This window comes from Nothobranchius furzeri, chromosome 4 (assembly GCF_043380555.1).
Source record: "Nothobranchius furzeri strain GRZ-AD chromosome 4, NfurGRZ-RIMD1, whole genome shotgun sequence".
Lineage (NCBI taxonomy): Eukaryota > Metazoa > Chordata > Actinopteri > Cyprinodontiformes > Nothobranchiidae > Nothobranchius > Nothobranchius furzeri.
Window position 1 is genome coordinate 6,628,980 of NC_091744.1, and position 19,786 is coordinate 6,648,765.

Genomic DNA, 19,786 nt, shown 5'->3' on the forward strand with positions numbered 1-19,786 from the left:
TGTCTGGTTTTTAAACCTCAGATTCACTAAGTTGCTGCTCCTTCTCAACATAAGGAGTCAGCTGAGGTATTTTGACCAGAACTTGCTGATAAGGTTATTTGTATCCTTTTTAGGAATGTCTTGGAATCTCTCAGGAGGAGCTGAAGAGTGCTGATGGGGAGAATTTTACATGATTATTGCAGTCACAGTTTGTACGATGAGTAACACACAGAAAAGGCTATTTATTCAGTAGAAGGCATAACATGTGGTGCTTCAGTAAGGATTTATAATGCGCACCAAAAAGCAGTTATAATGTTTAGTTTTGAATTTAAAACAAATGTTACTCAGGGTTAAAAAAACAGCAAACAAAATGCATGAAGTGTTGGATACAGGAAAATGTTTGAATTGTGACTAAATGAAACAAATAATGGGAAGACTTGACAAAACTGAAGAATCAGTCATGGAAATGATCAATATTCAGAGTACAACAGAGGTTTAGAGGTGTTTACCCTTTAAAGTTAATTAGTCAAAAAGTGCTGGGAGGTGAGTTTGACTTAAGTCAGAGACAGGGAGTGCCAGCAACATAATTCAATGAGTAACTTCTGAAGGGAGTTACACCCACTAAATAAACTACTGACACCACACACGCACACACACACACACACACACACACACACACACACACACACACACACACACACACACACACACACACACACACACACACACACACACACACACACACACACACACTAATTACACTTATTAGCCCTCTGATGCATGAATTATGAGATCTTCAACCATGTTTTTTTTTAATTTCATTCATCTTTAGATGTGAATGAAACAAATTTCAACAAATATTTCTTGTAACATTTAATAATTTACAAATTATGTATTACATGTCCACCTCGGTGGACAGCGTGCATTCTGAACATGTTGGCTTGACTTACTGAAGTCCAAATGGAGGGGCTCACATGCAACAAAGTCTTCAACAGCTGTGCTTAATAGCAAAAATAAAGAAATAACAATTTTGAGTACCTGTCCACTGTAGTGACCATTATGCATCAAAGGGTTAGACAACATGGGAATCAGTGCAATGGTAAAAAGTAGTGATGTGCAATGATTTTGTCAGCCTGCTAAAATAAATATTATCGTTTCTTATGCAGGATAAAAATGTATTTATTTGTGACATCAGTATTTTTCCTGATTGCTCAGTAAAACTGTGATTAATTTATTGTTACATGCCACTACATTTCACTTGTTTTTTTATTTTAAGTCTTTGCATTTAATAGAAATAGTACATTTGTTTTAGGTTATCCCAACTACGTTTTATTTTGTTAATGAATCTTTTTTTTAAAACAAATACTCATTCATATCAAATTTGTAGGTCTTACACATTGAACATTGTGAGGCTGAAAATTGAAACAACTGAAGACAAACAACAAATATGTTACATCAATATTTATGAGGCTCATTAATTGTTTTTTATAATAGAGAAAAATAATTGGGGAAAAAATAACTGATAATGTTTTAGAATCAAGTCTAAATGTGTCCGTGTGCAGGAGGAACCCAGACAGCAACATTAATAAATTATACATGGTTCACACAAGCCTGCTGTTAAAGAGACACCAGTGTTATGTGAAATCACTTCATCCTGCTTTTATTTTGGAAGCATGTTTCTGCTTTGCAGCACTGTGAATTTGCTTTTTCATGAAACAGGAGCGCCTGAGCTTTTTTCCTTCAGAGATGGACTCAAACTTTAACATTTGTATTTGTGTTAGACATGCTTTAATGTATAAAGTTGTTTTCATCGTTATAGAATACAAAAAAAAAAACTTTTCAAACATTAAAATATTCTGCATTCCCTAAAGATGATATTTATTATTTGGATCACAATCTTCTTAATATTGTACCAAGATTTTATTATTTAGAGAGATTTGGTATCAATTAAAAATATATATTTATTTTTAAAGAAAAATAATTAAAACTTATTTTAATTAATTCTTCAAAAAGGGTGTTTTTTTTAAACGTGACTTTCCTGTAATCCGAAATAGCTGGAGGAAATAAACATTTCACAACAATAAAACTGTTGACAAGACAATTTTTTAAATGTTACTTTACCAATCGGCGCCCCATAGAGGTGTACATAGCTGTTACTATTAAGGACTTTTAAGCACTAGTGTGGATTTATTTTGAATATGGATGTTATCGGATGGTAAAGCAGCCATGTGGAGACCGGCTCGTGATGAGGAACCGCCTCATCTGTGTTGGACCATCGGAACCGGTGAGCTGAATCTCACCCTGATCTGGACTCGGAGTCAGCTGTTCAGAAGAGACCATTAAGTACAGACCTTTGGATTTCTCGGTCACGTGACTCGGTTTCTACAACCTGCCTTCTCTCCTACAGCCGGCCGGCCGCTCTCACCATTGACCAAAACAAAACCCAATCTAAAACAGAAACAGGTAAATTTTATTTCAGCTGCAGACTTCGTAGTTTTAGTTGGTAGACAGCGAGCCCCCGTCTCGTTCCCCTGAACCAAGAGGAAGCGAAAGCTCGGGGAGTGACGGCAGGGCCTTTCCCCCCCTACCCCTCGAATCTCCTTCGGTCTGCTCTTGTCCGCTAAGCGGCCGCTTCTGCGTACTTTTAGCGACATTATTCCCAGACCGAAAGCGATTCTGGATTCTGGGTATAGGAAAATGCGCGAGAAGAGCGATAATAAAGCAAGGTGGGTGGGTGGATGGGGGTTCGGATGGGATTTGAGAGGCTTACAGTCAGCAGAGTGCTGTGCACGGGACTGCCACCTAATCCCCGTGACAGGGATGGGCGGTGCAACCCGGCTCAACCTGACCTCTGCAACACTCAGGGAGGAGGCAGCCTCTTCCTGGATGGCAAACACATTTTCTGCCTCTATGCTTTGAGTTCCGCTTGCTTACATGAGGTAGTGCTCATTATGTATCTCACCTGCTTTAAGCCCCTCCCCAGAGCTGTCACTTATTTATTTGTTGTTGTTGTGGTTGCAGGATGGAAGATGCACCCATGTCATGTGATTGTTTTGTGTCCTTGCCTCCGGGCTCTCGGGACAACCATGTAATATTTGGGAAGAACTCTGACCGGCCCCGGGAGGAGGTGCAGGAGGTGGCCTACTACCCTGCAGCATCTCATCCTTCAGGTTCCCTGTTGGAGGTAAAGTATCTCCAGGACCTCTCTGGCAGTCCCAATTCACCTCCACCTGCTGAAACCCAGTGGTGCGCCCAGAAAAGATTCATAGAGGGGGCCAGGGAACATTTTGGGGTGGCTCACTAAATGAGAGGGTGCTCGCTGCAGAACCACAAAGGCGGAGCTGCACCAGAGTCAGCCCCGCCCACTCACACAAACATAGCCCACTGACTTCTTCTGTTTGTGTGTTCTTATTTTTTATTTTATCGCAAACTAACCTGACCCACATGAATTACGGTTGTTACTAGTTTACAAATGTTAATGCTATGTTCTATGCTCCAATTCAGCAAGATAAATATAACTTGCTACATGACAAAGCCTGAATATATCCCAAAACGAAAAGGTTTCTTACAGTAAATATCTGCCCACATTGACTCTAACAGAACCGGGCTACAACAGCATTTAAAGACAAGTGCTCAGTGAGCTCTGGTAGTCTAGTGGCAAGGTCGTCGAGGTTGAGTTTTGCTTTCCCCTCTTCTGATGCTGGTTCGACTCTCGGTGGGCTCGGCAGCAATCTATTTAGCCAGCTGAAACATTTAATTTGTTTATATTTTAGTTGTAATGTTTATTTTCTGCAAAATATTTATGTCTCTAAAAGTTCTTTGAATTTGGTTGTTCCTAAACAGCATTTTAGTTGAAACTCTGCTCACAAATGGACTCACACTGGCTAAATAAACGAATAAAAAAAAACACATTAGTCATTATATTTTAAATGGTATACCAATAAATGGTTAAAAACATAGTACTGGCAAGTGTGGCTAGAAAAGAAGAAAAAAGTTTGCGCTGCCACTGGGAGGCGAATTTGCACAATGTTACATGCCAAGCTAACTGCATAACCACTTCACCACTACATCTGATAACAAGCTAGTGGCGTCACATGTAATTGTGCCATCCAGTGTGTTTTTGTAGATGGGGATGTATAGTTTTTCGGCTGTGTCTCAGTAGAAGTCATTTCAGAAATAATTTGTCAGAAAATTCACAATCTATCCAGATTTGAGAACCCGCTTTGGAGGAGAGGACCAAATTGAAGCTGAGATGGGAGGAAAATGTGTGAATGAGGCCAAAAATGGCTTTGGCATATTTCTTATGAGGAAATGACAATATAACATGGTAAAAAGTTCCAAAAGTTAGATTTTTAATTAAATGGAACCTTTACAAAAATGGTTCAATTAACCTCTCAACTCCGTCCTCAATCTTGCATTTTAGATGATATTAGCTATAACACCCTCTTTGGTTCCAGAATGCTATTAAGTCTGACAACTGGAAGGAATTGGACTGACTCTGACGGAATGGGCGGGGCTGACTCTGGTGCAGCTCCACCTTCTGGTGCAGCTCCGCCTTTGTGGACTCTGATGGAATGGGCGGGGCTGACTCTGGTGCAGCTCCACCTTCTGGTGCATCTCCGCCTTTGTGGTTCTGCAGCGAGCACCACTTGCAATAAATTGGTTCCTGTAACTGGGAGAGTGGCTATTCAGTGCTTTGCCCCTTCAACAACCCCCACACAGCGAGGAGATAGGTTTTGCTCTCGGTTCTGCAAATGGACACTAGGGGGTGCTAAAATCAAGCCTAAACTCCCTAGTTCCCCTTAAAAATCAGGTGTGTTGAAACAGGGAAACAACTAAAGCATACTGGATGCCAACCAAGTGCGGGACTTCGACTAAAATATGACTTTAGCTCCAACTATTTGGACAAAAGTGCCCATAGGTGGCAACGAGTGTAAGTGCTGTTATTAAGTGCAGTAGTTCCATTTTTTCCCCTCCACAGTGCACATACATCCAGATCCCTCAGGTGGAGCAGACCCACGCCATCATCCTCAGTAAACCGGCCTGGATGTGGGGCGCAGAAATGGGAGCTAATGACCAAGGAGTGTGTATTGGTAATGAGGCGGTCTGGACCCGAGAGCCCGTGGCCCCTGGAGAGGCCCTGCTGGGGATGGACCTTGTCCGGTGAGCAGCAAAAGTTTAGCGATCTAGTTTGGATTTGGAACGCTCAGTAGACTTGATCCTCTCAGACTTTGATCCGAGCGGTGTGTGGATTGTCATCGGCATGTTCTGACAGGTGTTAAAAAGCACCTTATCAGTTCATCGCTGTGGTGGAATAGGCTCAATTAGCTTGGAGAGCTGCCAAGTCTTTGAGAAGCCAGCCAACTTCCTCCCAAACAAACAGCACGTAAACACCTTCATGGTTTGTGGAAAACCACCTGATCGGTGAGCAGATAAGCAGCGTGAGTTTCCGTCTGCAGGCTGGGGCTGGAGCGTGGCAGCAGCGCCTGGGCAGCGCTGACGGTGATCACCGGCCTCCTGGAGCAGCACGGCCAGGGGGGGCAGTGCAGGGAGGACCCCGAACCCTTCAGCTATCACAACACCTTCCTCCTGGTGGACCGAAACGAAGCCTGGGTGCTGGAAACGGCCGGAAGGCTGTGGGTGGCACAGAAAGTCTCAGGTTTGTCTAAAAGTTTAATTAACATGTCCAAAAATCCCTTTTTTAATTCATGTTTTGCTTCTATGTGTGCTCATGTGAGCAACAGATTGGACACTGTTTCACTCTGACCATTTATCTTTTTTTGAGAAGCTGCACATTAGAGGTCATCCGATGTTGGTTTTTCTAGTCCCGATACTGATGTCGATATGTAGAGGACATGGTCAGCCGATGGCTGATATGTACTCCAAGTTTTTATAGGCCAATTTTCATGGCTCATATCTAGACATTTTCCACCTTATTTTCATGCTAAAATATCACTAATTGCATGAATTGATGCACAAATGCTGAGTTTTTCTTATGCAGATGTCATTAGTCAATGTAAAAATGTGCATTTAAATTAAATTCTGCAACGGCATCGGGCTGCCTGAGGATGTGCCTGACTTTAAATCGGCCTTGCTAAAGACAAATATCAGCCAATGTATAAAGAATGATAAATATCGGCCCTTTTGCAGAGTTTTTTGAAAAACTATTAAAACAAAATACTCTTTTGTGTGCCATACTACATTATATTTGGTATATTTTGTAACAAAAAGTAATTTGTTTGTTTGCCAAGTTGTGTTTTTGTGGCATCACAGCACTGGCTCATCCCCTGAGTTTAGTTTTAGGCCTGAATGATTCATAGGTCAGAAAACAAACACTTATCTGATGAAATTCAGGGATGAGGACAGAGACTGAGTGAAAAAGCAGTTAAAGTTCAAAGAAAACCTAAAAGGACTTTCAGAAAGACAATAGATTTGCGTCAGGGTTGCAGCTCCTAGGCTGAACAGCAAATGTGTGTTTGCTTTTTCAGAGGGTGTGAAAAACATCTCCAACCAGCTGACCATCAGCACCGAGATCTCAGCAGAACACCCGGACCTGCGGAGCATGGCCCAGGCTCAGGGATGGTGGGACGGCCAAGGGGAGTTTAACTTCTCTCAGGTGTTTAACCCCGAGAACCCTCCTGCCAGGATGGAGCTGGCTAAACGGCGCTACAGAGGAGGCACAGAACTGCTTCAACAGCACAACGGTACATTTCATACAAAATCTTTAGACATAGGTGGACTTTTTGTCCACTGAGAGGTGTTTTTTTTAATGTAAACCTGCAGAAACACTCATCCAGTCTGTGTTCCTCAGGCTCAGTGACGGCTGAGGTGATGATGTCCATTCTGAGGGATAAACCCAGTGGGATCTGCATGGATTCTGGAGGATTCTGCACCACCGGCAGCATGGTTTCTGTCCTACCCAAAGACACCAGCCTGCCCTGCATCCACTTCTTCACTGCCACTCCAGACCCATCCAGGTTTGCCCCAAAAAATATAAGAATGCTGCAGAAACCTGTGTTACAACAGCACCTGTGTAGGAGACGGACACGGAGACGATTATCTGCAGCTAAACTATATAAAGAAAAGCTGAAGCACCTAGGAAGGTGACATCAATAGAAGAAGCGCATCCACCATCAGGGATGAATAAGATGTTTGTTAAAATATGAGTTTACTGGTCTCCTGAGCTTTTATTTAGTGTGTATTAGAATAAAACCTACCAAAATAACATGAGTAGGGCTGTTTAAATACTTAACAAACATTTTAAAGATCTAATAAATAGAAAGTTCACAGTTTCCCTAAATTGAAGAAGAGGAAATCAAAATTTAAGAGTTTTCCTGAACTATAGTTACAGATTATATATATATAATCTTTTTATCCACTGAGGATATACCCGGCCCGGAGGGTTACCGGGGTCCCACTCTGGAGCCAGGCCTGGGGTTGGGGCCCTTGAGTGAGCGCCTGGTGGCCGGGATTTCGCCCGTGGGGCCCACCAAGCCCAGCCCGAACCAGATACATGGTCTCATCCAACTGTGGACCCACCACCCGCAGGAGGAACATGAAGGGTCCAGTGCAGTGTGGATCGGGTGGCAGACCGAGGCGGGAGCCTTGGTGGTCCGATCCCCGGACAAGGAAACTGGTTATTGGGACATGGAACGTCACCTCGCTGGCGGGGAAGGAGCAGGAGCTTGTGGCAGAGGTTGAGCGGTACCGGCTAGATATAGTCGGACTCACCTCGATACATAGCATTGGCTCTGGAACCCAAGTCCTTGAGAGGGGTTGGACACTCTCCTTTGCTGGAGTTGCTCCGGGTGAGAGGCGTAGGGCTGGGGTTGACTTTTTGTTAGCCCCAAGACTCTCTGCCTATGTGTTGGGGTTTACCCCGGGGGACGAGAGGGTAGCTTCCCTGCGCCTTCGGGTCGGGGAACGGGTCCTGACTGTTGTTTGTGCTTATGGGCCAAATATCAGTTCAGAGTACCCACCCTTTTTGGAGTTCCTGGGACGAGTGCTAGATAGTGCTCCATCAGGGGACTCCATTGTCCTGCTGGGGGACTTCAATGCTCACGTGGGCAATGACAGCTTGACATGGAGGGGTGTGATTGGGAGGAACGGCCCACCTAATCTGAACTCGAGTGGTGTTTCGTTATAGGACTTCTGTGCAAGCCGCAGTTTGGCCATAACGAACACCATGTTCGAACATAAGGATGCCCATCGGTACACTTGGTACCAGGGCAGCCTAGGTCGCAGGTCGATGATAGACTTGTAGTCGTATCATCTGACCTGCGGCTGTATGTTTTGGACACCCGAGTGAAGAGAGGAGCGGAGCTGTCAACTGATCACCGCCTGGTGGTGAGTTGGATCAGATGGCAGGGGAAGATGCCGCGTAGACCTGGCAGACCCAAACGCTTAGTGAGGGTCTGCTGAGAATGCCTGGCAGAAGAACCTGTCAAGACGGTCTTCAACTCCTGCCTCCGAGTGGGCCTTGTTCCACTCTGTGATTGTTTAGGCGGCTGTTGCTAGCTGTGGTCGCAAGGTGGCCGGTGCCAATCGTGGTGGCAACCCCCGTACCCGCTGGTGGACACCAGAGGTTCGAGGAGCCGTCAGGCTGAAGAAGAAGGCCTACAGGGCGTGGCTGGTCTGTGGGTCTCCGGGGGCAGCAGACGGTTGCCGGATAGCCAAGCGGGGTGCAGCAGTGGCAGTTGCCGAGGCAAAATCTCGGGCGTGGGAGGAGTTTGGTGAGGCCATGGAGAAAGACTATTGATCAGCGCCAAAGAGGTTCTGGCAAACTGTCTGGCGCCTCAGGAGAGGAAGGCAGCAACTCGCTCACACTGTTTACAGTGGGAATGGGGAGCTGCTGACGTCAACTGGGGCTATAGTCGGATGGTGGAAGGAATACTTTGAGGAGCTCCTCAATCCCACCTACGCGCATTCCGAGGAGGAACCAGAGCCGGGAGACCTTGGGATGGACTTTCCAATCTCGGGGGCAGAAGTTGCTGAGGTAGTCAAACAACTACACAGCGGCGGAGCCCTGGGGGCGGATGAGATTCGTCCTGGGTATCTCAAGGCTATGGATGTTGTAGGGCTGTCGTGGTTGACACGTCTCTACAACATTGTGTGGTCATCGGGGGCAGTTCCTGTGGAGTGGCAGACCGGGGTGGTGGTCCCCATCTTTTAGAAGGGTGACCTGAGGGTGTGTTCCAACTATAGGGGGATCACACTCCTCAGCCTCCCTGGAAAGGTCTACTCCAAGGTACTGGAGAGGAGGGTCCGATCGATAGTTGAATCTCAGATTGAGGAGGAGCAATGTGGTTTTCATCCTGGCCGTGGAACTGTGGACCAGCTCTATACCCTTGCAAGAGTGATGGAGGGGGCATGGGAGTTTGCCCAACCAATCCACATGTGTTTTGTGGATTTGGAGAAGGCTTATGACCGTGTCCCCAGGGGCACCCTGTGGGGGACGCTTCAGGAGTATGGGGTGGGTGGCCTTTTATTAAGGGCCATTCAGTCCATTTTATATATACAGTGTGTGTGTATATATATATATATATATATATATATATATATATATATATATATATATATATATATATATATATGTATATTTATATATATATGTATATGTATATATATATGGATGGATGGATGGATGGGTGGGTGGGTGGATGGATGGATGTCCTCTCGAAATATAAGTTAATAAATAAATAAATAAAAATATATAATTACATATTAACTTAATGAAGTACACAAATAATTATTTTATATAAAACTGTAGAAAGTAAATATTTAAACTACTTTTTACTTGTAATGAATTTTATAAGCCAACTGCCTAAAAAAACGCATTTTCTACATTTATTTCAGTGTTTTTGAACCGAGTTGCAGGATTTTAAACTAAAATATTGATCAATTAGAAAACTGGTGTGCTTATGTTTTCTACCGGGTGATACGTAGAAGTAATTATGCTTTTTACTAACTAGAACCATGAACGAGTCACACCTGGGTCAATTCTGCTGTGGAAATCATTGTTTATTGTGCATTGTTTATGCTGAATGTGGATTTTTGCTTTTCACCAATCTTTAGATCAATAAAATGATCAAAAGTTGAACAGAAAAGGTGAAACAACTCTTTTACCGACTGGTTTTGTTAATTTTCCTGCTGCCTTCACTCATTTCCACTCAAATTTTGGAGATTTTTCTGCAAGAATCTTTGAGGCACACTTAAATTCTCACATGCATATCCTCCAGAGAGTTCCAGGAACTTATTTTGAGACTCCCGTATTCTTTTGCTTTCTGTATCACTGGATTTTCCCCTCCAACCCCCACCTTTAGGTCTATATTCAAGCCTTTTATATTCTCGGATGGCTCCACCCTGGTGCAGAGGGTAGTCTCCCCACAGTTTGGACCAGACGACCCCGTCAGGAAGCAGCCTCGCTTTCAGAGCCGCGTGGACCGCAGACATGATCTGTACAAGGCCCACCAGGCAGCGCGCATCGCCATGGAAACCAAACCGGTGGGTGCTGATGGAGGATAGAGATATGGTATGTTCGGACGGTTTACAGCAGATGGATGAAAAGGACTCTGCTGAACTCTTGAGTCATTTGTTTATTTATTTTTTCCTTCAAAATAGCCAAACTTTCTTGTAAAAACTTAAACCCTTGACCGTCACAGGCCATGTGATGTTTATACACAAAATTCAATCATATTTATTTATTTCACCTATAATACAAACTTAATTATGTATTCTTACTGCAATTAACATCATAATAAATTATTATTATTATTATAACCCCTTTTCTAAAGTGGCTTTGATCCATACTTCTCCAAACTTTCAGAAGGTCTTTTGAAGTTTTTCTTTACCGTTTTACCACCTGTTTTCATTCAAAATACCAAAGATATCACAGTTTGATGAACAGATGTGTTTTATGATGCAAAAACATTCAAAATAAACTTTAAAAGACCTTCAGAAAGCAAGAAGATGACCTGAACTTGGGCTCTTGGCAGGCACAATAAAAACAAACGAGTGCTGCATCAAGACTTTTCACAGTAAAGTGTAAATAATTCACAGCAATCACAAACAGAGACGCACACTGTCGGTGCAGACAGGATGCATCCGTTCAGACTAAATATAAACACACTAAAACCAAACATCAGGTTCCAAACTCGGCCACCAAAGTACTTGTAAACGAGTAGAAATGTTCATTTCAGGCCTTTTAGCTGATGTCCTGTCTGGGATTATGTGTGTAATTACAAGATGGACTGCAGCTGCAGACAAGTAGTGTCCTATTTATACTCAGATTAGATGCTGCAGCGAGGCTGCTTCTGCAGAAACCTCAGAGCATTTCATCAAGCGTGACTTCAGACATCCATTTAAAAGTCCAAAAGTGTAAATGCAGTGAAGTCAGTAGAGAGAAGTGGTGAAAGTCCACATTAGTGCAGGCATTTTACAAAACAAACACCTCTTATCTGCATGGAGACAAGAGTTTTTTTAAATACTTTATAATAAAAATATATTTATTAAATAATTGTTTTTATGCTGGCTGAGATACAGAAACCTTAAATTACCTGATTCCATGTTTAATTCCTACTCTTTAGTTGTTTTTCTAATTTCTAATTTTTTCCCATTTACACAAAGAAGTTCACAAATTTTTATAAACATGTAGATAAAAGCACTTGAGAGGTGATGCCATGCTGTGTTCAGAAGGAAATGTGTCAGCTGATTTTCTGGTGGCAGAAACAGGTGTGTGTTTAACAGCAGGTGTGGGACTGCTGGTGTTATTAAGACTGCATTTCCAACCACAGACGTCTGGCTGAATTAGATTAAAGACTGTGTTCAAAGTGCCAGCAGCTGATTTTTATGTCTTATTTAAAAAATAGCAAAAAATAGATAGATTATTGTAAATTATGAATTTGGAACATGTGTGAAACACTTTTAATCATTTATTTATACTAAAAGCATCCAAGTTATGTTCAATTATGGATCAGAACAAGAACAGGAAACTAAAAAAGCTCTTCAGATCAGATCTGCTCCTCTGATGTTTTACTTTAAGTTGCAGGAGGTTTTAGTACCTGATCTGACTCAGCTGGTACCTGAATGTCTGTGTGTTTGTGTATCTATGACAGGATGAAGCTTTAGTGGTCTACGACATCCTGAGGGACCTGGAGCTGCAGTGTCTGAGTGAGATTTCAGCCATGCTCAGTGGAGACATCCCAGGAGAAGAACTGGGGGACCTGTTCTTTGACTGCGTGGACACAGAGATTAAATTCTACCAGTGAGAAGGTGGGGGGCATCAGCAGATCTGTTTGTACAAATCCAGGAAATTAGACATATTTTAATTTGTAAGCTTTTAAATATTTATGCTTAAAAATAGTCTGAAAGCAGAAAAATGGGTAAATACAGCTTCATTTCCATCATGTAATAAGACAAGTATCAAACCTGCAGCTGCTGCTCCGATGTGTTAACTGATCATCACTAGTGTGATCTCCTCTGCTAAAGCAGGAGTTGTGTTAGTTTGTTGGTCTGGAGCATACAGGTGTGTGTTAACACAAGGAGGAAATACAAAGGCAGTGACCTTAATGCAACCCATCAGTCTGGAAAGTGTCAAAGGTCATTGTCAAACTCTTTAGACTCTTATTCTACAAAGATAACGATTGTTCATGTGAGGGTTCACTGCATGTTAGAAGTCAAAACAAACAAACAAAAAACAAACAGGAGTTTCTTATCAGACTTTATAGGCTTCATTTAGCAGGTCAAAGGTTAAAGTTCGTTACGGGACATTTGGAGGAGGACAGAATGACTTTGGCGAAAACCTCTGACCAAAAGCAACATGTCAGCATGTCTTCACTGAACCACAAGACTTCTGGAACGCCAATGGATGAAACCAATGTGAAGATGTTTACCCACATTAGGGCTGGGTGATATGGCCTCAAATCTATATTGCGATATAATCTGAAGCATGTGCGGTAACGATATATATTGTGATTTATTTTTTCCTCTGTTTATATATGTCAAAATTACATGCTTTTAAATATCTTCATGTGGCAAATATATGCCACTTGAGGCATATAGGCCTCCTCCTCCACCCACTCCATGGTTGCAGTCACTGCCATTCTGTTGCCCCAATGTCAGCAGGGTGTACATCTTAGTGACGTCATGTGTGATCGTGATATCGCGGTATTGCGATAAAGCCAAAAACTCTATCATTACCCAATTTTATATCATTTCTGCCTTATATCGTTTATATTGCCCACCCCTAACCCACATCAGCACAAACAGCTGATACCAGCTGTCGGCATGGTGGTGGAGAGATGGTGGTTTGGGTCCTTTGCAGTCATTGAGTCAATCATGAACTCTTCTGGATACTAAAGAACTGAAAAAGAGCAGCAAACTCACAAAGGACTGGAAAACAAAAGACTCAAGGTGCTGCAATGATTCAAAACCAAACAGAAGGTTGTATCTCAGAGTTCTGGTTGCTAAAGGAGGTTCTACGAGCCGTTGGAACATTAGACAGTGAAACGCTAGGATCTGAAAATCCTGACAGATCTATGTCACACTGTCTCCTAACATTCATGGACTCACCCATTATGGCTCATGATAGGAAAAGCTGTTGCTGGTTTATCATCCAGAAAACAACAGAGAACATCTCAGCTAGTAGAAGCTAATCGTTAGCCTTAGCAACTCCATCACACAGCAGAACTCCTTCAAGCTTATGTTAATTGTGGGGATAAAACATCAAAGTGGTAGAGTCACGGTGCTGTTATCCAATAAAATGTGAGATATCCAAGAATAAAAAAATAAGACTTCAAATCCTGCCGTCTGAAGCTCAGTTTTGATGTGGCTCACTTCTAGTTCCTGAAAATGGTGCACCAGAGCTTTGTTTCTTCACAGTGCGACTTACAAGGCATTCATTCTTACTAGAGACCACTGTAAATGTTTTGATTGAACAAGTGATCAACAACTTTAAACTTCAAAACTCTTCAGCTAAAGAATGCTCATCTTCAGCTCAGGTTTTAAGCTATTTCTTTTGTTTAACAGCTGCTAAATTTTTAAATTCATCTAGTTGCTTTTAAGTTTTGCACAAAATGCACTTCAAAATATAATAGAATATTTATTTGGGAAAGCAGGATAGCAAAAATTGATTGATTTCTCTTCTGCTGGGACACAATTCATGTGCTGTTTATGTCTTTTGTTACAGCACCCTCAGGTGGACACCTCCAGCATTCAGTGTGTCAGGAGAAGGACCATTAAAAGCTCCAGTGTTTTTCATCTTCTGATTGGCCTCCACGTCACTTATGCAACACACATCTCTGACCCATTCCATCATTAACACAGACCAAATGTCTCAGCTGCACATGTGATCGTTGCATATTATCATCAGTATCCTCCAGGGAGCAAAGACTGCACCTCATTAGTGAGTAAACCAATGTAGACCACACAGGCACTACGTAGAGCTGTGTGGAGTTGCACAGAAAAAAAAAACTGAGTATGGCGCTTGTTTGTGTGTGGTTGCAGACAAGTGGGTTGTCATTTAGTTTGATGGCCACCCATAGGGAAAGATATAATAAAGAACGTGTATAGATTCCTTTGAGAGTTGTTTGTTTATTTATGACATATGCTGGGACCAATGTCAAAGCACCAGAGGTGAGATATTATGTTATTATTATTATTGTTATTATTATTATTATTAATAAAACAAAAAGACAGATTTAGAAACTGTCAAAAAGATTAAAGGTATGTTTTAGTTTAGAAAAATTAAAGGCATTTTTATTTAAATGGGTGATTATTGTTACAGTGGTTCAAACACATTCAAACATATCTCTCAGAATTACAAAAGAAACACATAAAAAAGTGTTAGTGAGTTTTAATAAGGCGAACAACAGTAAAGTCTCCCTTGAAGAAAACGTTAAAATTACTAACACTGATGAATTTTATTTTGAGTGTTCTGATCGAATTTTTTTATTATTATTTACTTATAGATTGTTTTTGACTGTATGTATTAGTAGAGAAATAGATTTGCATGTTGTTTTAAGCAAATTCCTTTTTATTTAGCTTTTATTATGTATCATTCTGCTTAATACTGCATTATTCGTATTTAGATTTTCTAATGTAAAGCAAATATTGCCCCAGGTTTAAATAAAATTCTAGTGAATGGAAAATAGTAAATAAACGGATATCAATCATAGATGCACTCCCAAATGGATTGTTTAAACACTGCTGTTTACTAAGTTATTCGATTTAGAGAAAAGAATTTACTAAATCATCAAACAATCCCACGTTTCCCCTTTACTTAAACAATTAGTTTATTAATTTCATGTTTAAAGGTAGTCAAGCCAAGCAAGAATTTTTTGTAAATTTCTGTTTTTCTTCTTTTAAACGTATTATTGTTGTTGTTGCGCATTTGCTGAATTTGCCAAACAGGTACATTGCAAATGTTTTAGGATACAGGCGAGACCCTTTTGGGTCTAAAAACTGCTGATTCCTTGTCACACGCCAGGGGGCGGTGGAGGTGCCAGAGAGCCTAGGAGTTGTCGCAACAGAAGAAAAAGAAAAAAGCTGATTACGCTCATTACGCTCTTTCCGGTAGATTTCAACATCGCGCCATCCGTCGATGATTTGATAAACAACAGCTTCTCGACTCTGAAAGTTCTTTATTTTTTTATTTAGTTCACCTTTGGTGTTAGTTTATAAACGCCTAAACATGGCCGACAAGATGAGCATGTCCCTAGATGACATTATCAGGATGAACAAGAGAGAAGGCCGCGGTGGAGGAGGATCCAGGCGGGGAGGAAGTTCAGGTCGATCCGGGGGATCGTCGAGGCCACCGGCGCGAGGTCGCCAGAATTTTAACCGGGAAAGGAACAGCAGGCCCGCTCCGTACACCAGGGTAAGAAACAAAAAGCAAAAATTAACCAGACCCACGCTCAACGGAAACGGATCAAGAGAGCGCGCAGAGGACGTAGATGGGGCTTTAAAGGCTCCAATTACAAACATTTAATTCACACAGCTGGTTTTGTAATCACCGTTTAGATCTTCTTGTCTTTCTGTTACAAACTTGTGAGCAAATGTCTGCTATATTTAGCTTTTTGAACATTTGGAGAAACAGGTTAGGTTGGATTAGACCAGATTGACACGCTAATAGCTAGCCCGTGGCTAGTTCCAAGCTGTTTCTGTTGTCCTAAAATAGCTAACCTAAGCTAGGTCAAGACAGTTCACACAAATACAACTTAGGATCGGATGATTTTCTACAGAAACTTTTCTCTTTACTTAAAGGAACTCTAAACTCTATAAATAAGGTTGATTTTCAGTTAAAAACTAGCTACAACATGTGTAAGATAAGAAAACCGTGCATGATTATTGGAGGTAAGGTTGGAGGTATAACTTGGTTTTAAAGAGATCTGGCATTAGATTTAAAGAGTCAGGTGCACTTAAAGGCATTTTATTTCACGTTGTAAGGTTGTGAAGCTAAGTAAAAATTCAGCTCTTAAAATCTACACTTAATTCATTCTGACAGGTAACATTTGTAATTTAGAGGCCATAAAGTGGTGCCAACAAGTCTGATGCTTCTCCTGCATGCCGTGGATCTGTTTCTGTCAGGGCAGATGGCTCCGCTGATGATGTGTCGTTCATTACCTGACCCATCTGAACTCAGCCTATTGTTTACTCTGTTGTTCATGTGTGTGCGAGTGTCTGGGTGAGTGTATGTCCACCTTGGAAGTTGGGTGCAGGAAGGGAACCGTAATTGTCAATTGTTTTATACTTGGGGAGGGGGGCTGGGATGGGAATATGGGATCTATGGGGCCATTTTAATCTGTGAAGCACTTTGAGTTGCATTTTTTTTTGTATGAAAAGGGCTATATAAATAAAGTTGATTTGATTTGATATCAACTCCAGGCTTTATTATACAAAACTCAATGTAACCTGTACTTCAGATCTGTTGTCATGGGTTCTTATTGCACATGACAACAGCTCATCTTTGACAGACATGTGTGATGAGCACCATCATATCTACATGTTACATGAAGTGTAGAAACATTAAATGACTCATACCCAAATATGGAATAAGTGACAGCAAAACAGAGGTAGTGGAAGGAAAATAAATTTAAAAGGCCTCCACTTGTTAAGAAGCTCATTGTCTAAATTTTGTTTGTGTTCAGCAACTTCAAATAATTTTTATTTACTGCCTCCCACAGCCCAGAGAACTACCAGACAAGTGGCAGCATGACATGTTTGAGGAGCACGACAGCGGTCAGAGTGTACGAGCAGCTGATCGATTTGACAGAGCTGACAGAAGCGTGGAGAGCAGCGGAAAGCTTCTGGTTTCTAACCTGGACTTTGGGGTGTCCGATTCAGATATTAGGGTAATTCTGTAAGCCTTGTTGATCCAGTTTTTCACACCATGAACGACGCAGACTTTTGATGTTTTCTGCACTGTTTTCCAGGAGCTGTTCTCAGAGTTTGGAGCTTTAAAGACCGTATCGGTTCATTACGACAGGTCTGGTCGGAGTAAAGGAACCGCAGATGTCCACTTTGTAAATAAACCGGATGCTCTCAAAGCATTGAAGCACTATAATGGTGTCCCACTTGATGGTGAGCCGTCCTGCCTGTTGTGATGATTATTTGTTTTGAGTGCTGCTATAGAAGCAGATGGAAAGAAAAAAATCCTTGTTCTTTTTTTTATTTTTTATTTTATTTTTTTTGTTTAGGTCGTCCAATGAAAATTCAACATGTAACAATAGAAATTGGTTCAGAGAGGTAAGAGGCCACAGGAGCATGACTGGACTGATTAGACGTGGTAACTTTGGACTAATTTGTGATGTTTTTGGAACATGTTAGCAGTTCAAACAGAGGCTTTGATCGGAGCAGACTCGGTCAGCCCAGGTTTGAACGGAGACCAGGTGGCAGCGGTGGAGGCTTCAGAGGTCGAGGGAGGGGAGGTGGCAGCAGACCTCAGCTCTCTGCAGAGGAGCTGGATGCTCAGTTGGATGCTTACAATGCTGAGGTATGCTGCTGGCTGGGATGTTGTTATATCACTTGTCTTTTTAACCGTATTGTGAACATGCAAGGATGATTTATGATTGTTTCACTTTCTCTTCCAGTGTCGGATGGACACCAATTAGGAGCACTCAGGACGCTGCTAATTTTGTTGTTTTTTTTATGACTTTCCAGGATTGTTCAATTAGACACTTTTATTTTGGCGATATTATTAGATGGACCATTTAGTTAACTTTTTTAAAAAGAATTTATAGCCATGTTGTTTGGTGCAGGTTTTAGTTTTATTTATATGAACTGTAAATTGCCTTAAACCTCTAATGCAATTTGACTTGTTTTTTTTTTGTAATTGATGCATGATTTGATTCAAATTTAATTTCCTGTAACGATACACATTTCTTTTTTTTATGTCATTACTGTACTTGAATCTTGTCTTGTTAAGCGTTTTGTAAATAAATGCAATAAAACGAACTGGCTAGTAAAATTACTCCCAATAATACAGCTGTGTGGATTATTCTCAGATGCTTTAGCTCTTAGTGACCACTGTGGTTTCAAAGGCTTTAAACAAAAATAAAATAAAAACTGTCTGAATCAACACTTAATTTGGTATTTTATGGAACACGATTGAAATAGGGGCAAATTCAATGTGGCACGTGGGCGGTACCAAGCACGTGCGTGTTCCCGAGTGTCGCGAGCACGGGGCGGTGCCATTGTAATGGGCGGCGCCGTTCCCTTGTTCGCCATTCTGGCTCAGAGCAACGAACGCACTTAGTGCTGAGGTTTCTGGAACCAGCGCTGCTTTCAAACGTGAAGGTGAGTCCGCTCGGTGTCGGTAAGCAGCTGATAATCGTTTTTTACGGGCTGACTCCGACGTGTGCCGGTGAACCAACCCACCTTCATGTCGCTAGTGTTCCACCGGGTGGTGATGTTAGCCTCAGGCTCCGGTTAGCTTCCAGCTAAAAGGCTACAGCACGGGTCCTCTCCTCCCAGTCCCACCCTGCTGAAGAGGGCCTGGAAAAGTTCCCCCACGGATCAGTGATTTTTCATTTATGAGCTTTTATAACCCAGTTAATAAGGATAGTTGATGTGCTGCTGCACATAAACTGTCAGTCAGAAGCTCTGCTAGCCGGTTATCTTTAGAGGAGCTAGTTCAATTTGTTAGCTTGTTACCAGAATCAACGTTGCAGTTTCTTCATCTGAGCTGCTTTTTAAGATCTAGGTCAATTTGGGGTTGAAAACACAAACGTTTTCACATATTTTCCATGTAGTTGTGGCATTTATCATTAACTACTGACTGGTGTAACTCCAAACTCCATTCCTCATTAATGCAGCTGTATTCCCATGCTTTACAAGGCTAAATATTAAGCGTGTTAGCAGAAATTATGCTCTTTACTTCATGGGTAAATTATATATAGATTTCTTTTAAGCAGAAGAGCTTTTAAAATCCCACAAAAACACCAGCTGTATCTGATGCTATAGTAAAAAAAAAGCTGCTGGTGCAGTTCAGAGCAAACATGTTTAGTCATTCTCAAGTTTCGTTTATTTTGAAAGGTTTGAGTCTTTCTTGTAAATTGTAAGATGTAGTTGCTTTAAGCTTTCTAAATTTAGTTTTAAAAAGCGGTTTATTTCCTTTATAGGGTTTAGGGCAAGTTATCAACATTGTTGTGCTTTGTTTTTGTTTATACAATCATTTCTGAAGCCAAAGATTCCACACATATCAAGATTTATCAATTGTTTAAAGCTAAGTTTCCACAAGTAAAAAGTATTAAAGGTGCATTATGTAGAAATGAAATAAAATTCACATTCTGTGGTAAAATTTTGTTACTGC

At 41.6% G+C, this 19,786-nt stretch overlaps 2 protein-coding genes across 5 annotated transcripts; both read left to right on the forward strand.

Moving 5' to 3' along the window:
* The first annotated feature begins 2,244 nt into the window (after positions 1–2,244).
* Positions 2,245–14,551, forward strand: scrn2 (secernin 2). 3 transcript variants are annotated; one of them, XM_070550028.1, is made up of 10 exons: positions 2,245–2,263; positions 2,387–2,442; positions 3,001–3,163; positions 4,961–5,142; positions 5,439–5,638; positions 6,468–6,683; positions 6,791–6,956; positions 10,302–10,482; positions 12,093–12,249; positions 14,165–14,551. In XM_070550028.1, the coding sequence occupies exons 3-9, from the start codon at positions 3,002–3,004 to the stop codon at positions 12,243–12,245; spliced, it is 1,260 nt and encodes a 419-aa protein (XP_070406129.1). In that variant the 5' UTR covers positions 2,245–2,263; positions 2,387–2,442; position 3,001; the 3' UTR covers positions 12,246–12,249; positions 14,165–14,551. The 3 variants fall into 3 exon arrangements, with proteins under 3 accessions (XP_070406129.1, XP_015831666.1, XP_015831665.1); XM_015976180.3 differs by lacking the exon at positions 2,245–2,263 and having other exon boundaries at positions 2,278–2,442; XM_015976179.3 differs by lacking the exons at positions 2,245–2,263; positions 2,387–2,442 and adding an exon at positions 2,494–2,918.
* Positions 14,552–15,507: 956 nt separating this feature from the next.
* On the forward strand, positions 15,508–18,457 carry LOC107396438 (THO complex subunit 4). 2 transcript variants are annotated; one of them, XM_015976175.3, is made up of 6 exons: positions 15,508–15,853; positions 17,160–17,327; positions 17,409–17,556; positions 17,673–17,721; positions 17,806–17,968; positions 18,066–18,457. In XM_015976175.3, exons 1-6 carry the CDS (start codon positions 15,668–15,670, stop codon positions 18,084–18,086), a joined length of 735 nt encoding a protein of 244 aa, XP_015831661.1. In that variant the 5' UTR covers positions 15,508–15,667; the 3' UTR covers positions 18,087–18,457. The 2 variants fall into 2 exon arrangements, with proteins under 2 accessions (XP_015831661.1, XP_015831660.1); XM_015976174.3 differs by having other exon boundaries at positions 15,510–15,853; positions 17,803–17,968.
* The last annotated feature ends 1,329 nt before the right edge of the window (positions 18,458–19,786 follow it).

Excerpts from the sequence above, each read along its gene's own strand:
- scrn2 (XM_015976179.3), top strand. Across the intron at positions 3,164-4,960 it reads CTTCAGGTTCCCTGTTGGAG|TGCACATACATCCAGATCCC; the intron begins GTAAAGTATCTC and ends TCCCCTCCACAG. Across the intron at positions 5,639-6,467 it reads GGTGGCACAGAAAGTCTCAG|AGGGTGTGAAAAACATCTCC; the intron begins GTTTGTCTAAAA and ends TTGCTTTTTCAG.
- LOC107396438 (XM_015976174.3), top strand. The coding sequence starts at position 15,668 with ATGGCCGACAAGATGAGCATGTCCCTAGATGACATTATCAGGATGAAC. Across the intron at positions 15,854-17,159 it reads GGCCCGCTCCGTACACCAGG|CCCAGAGAACTACCAGACAA; the intron begins GTAAGAAACAAA and ends TGCCTCCCACAG. Across the intron at positions 17,557-17,672 it reads TAATGGTGTCCCACTTGATG|GTCGTCCAATGAAAATTCAA; the intron begins GTGAGCCGTCCT and ends TTTTTTGTTTAG.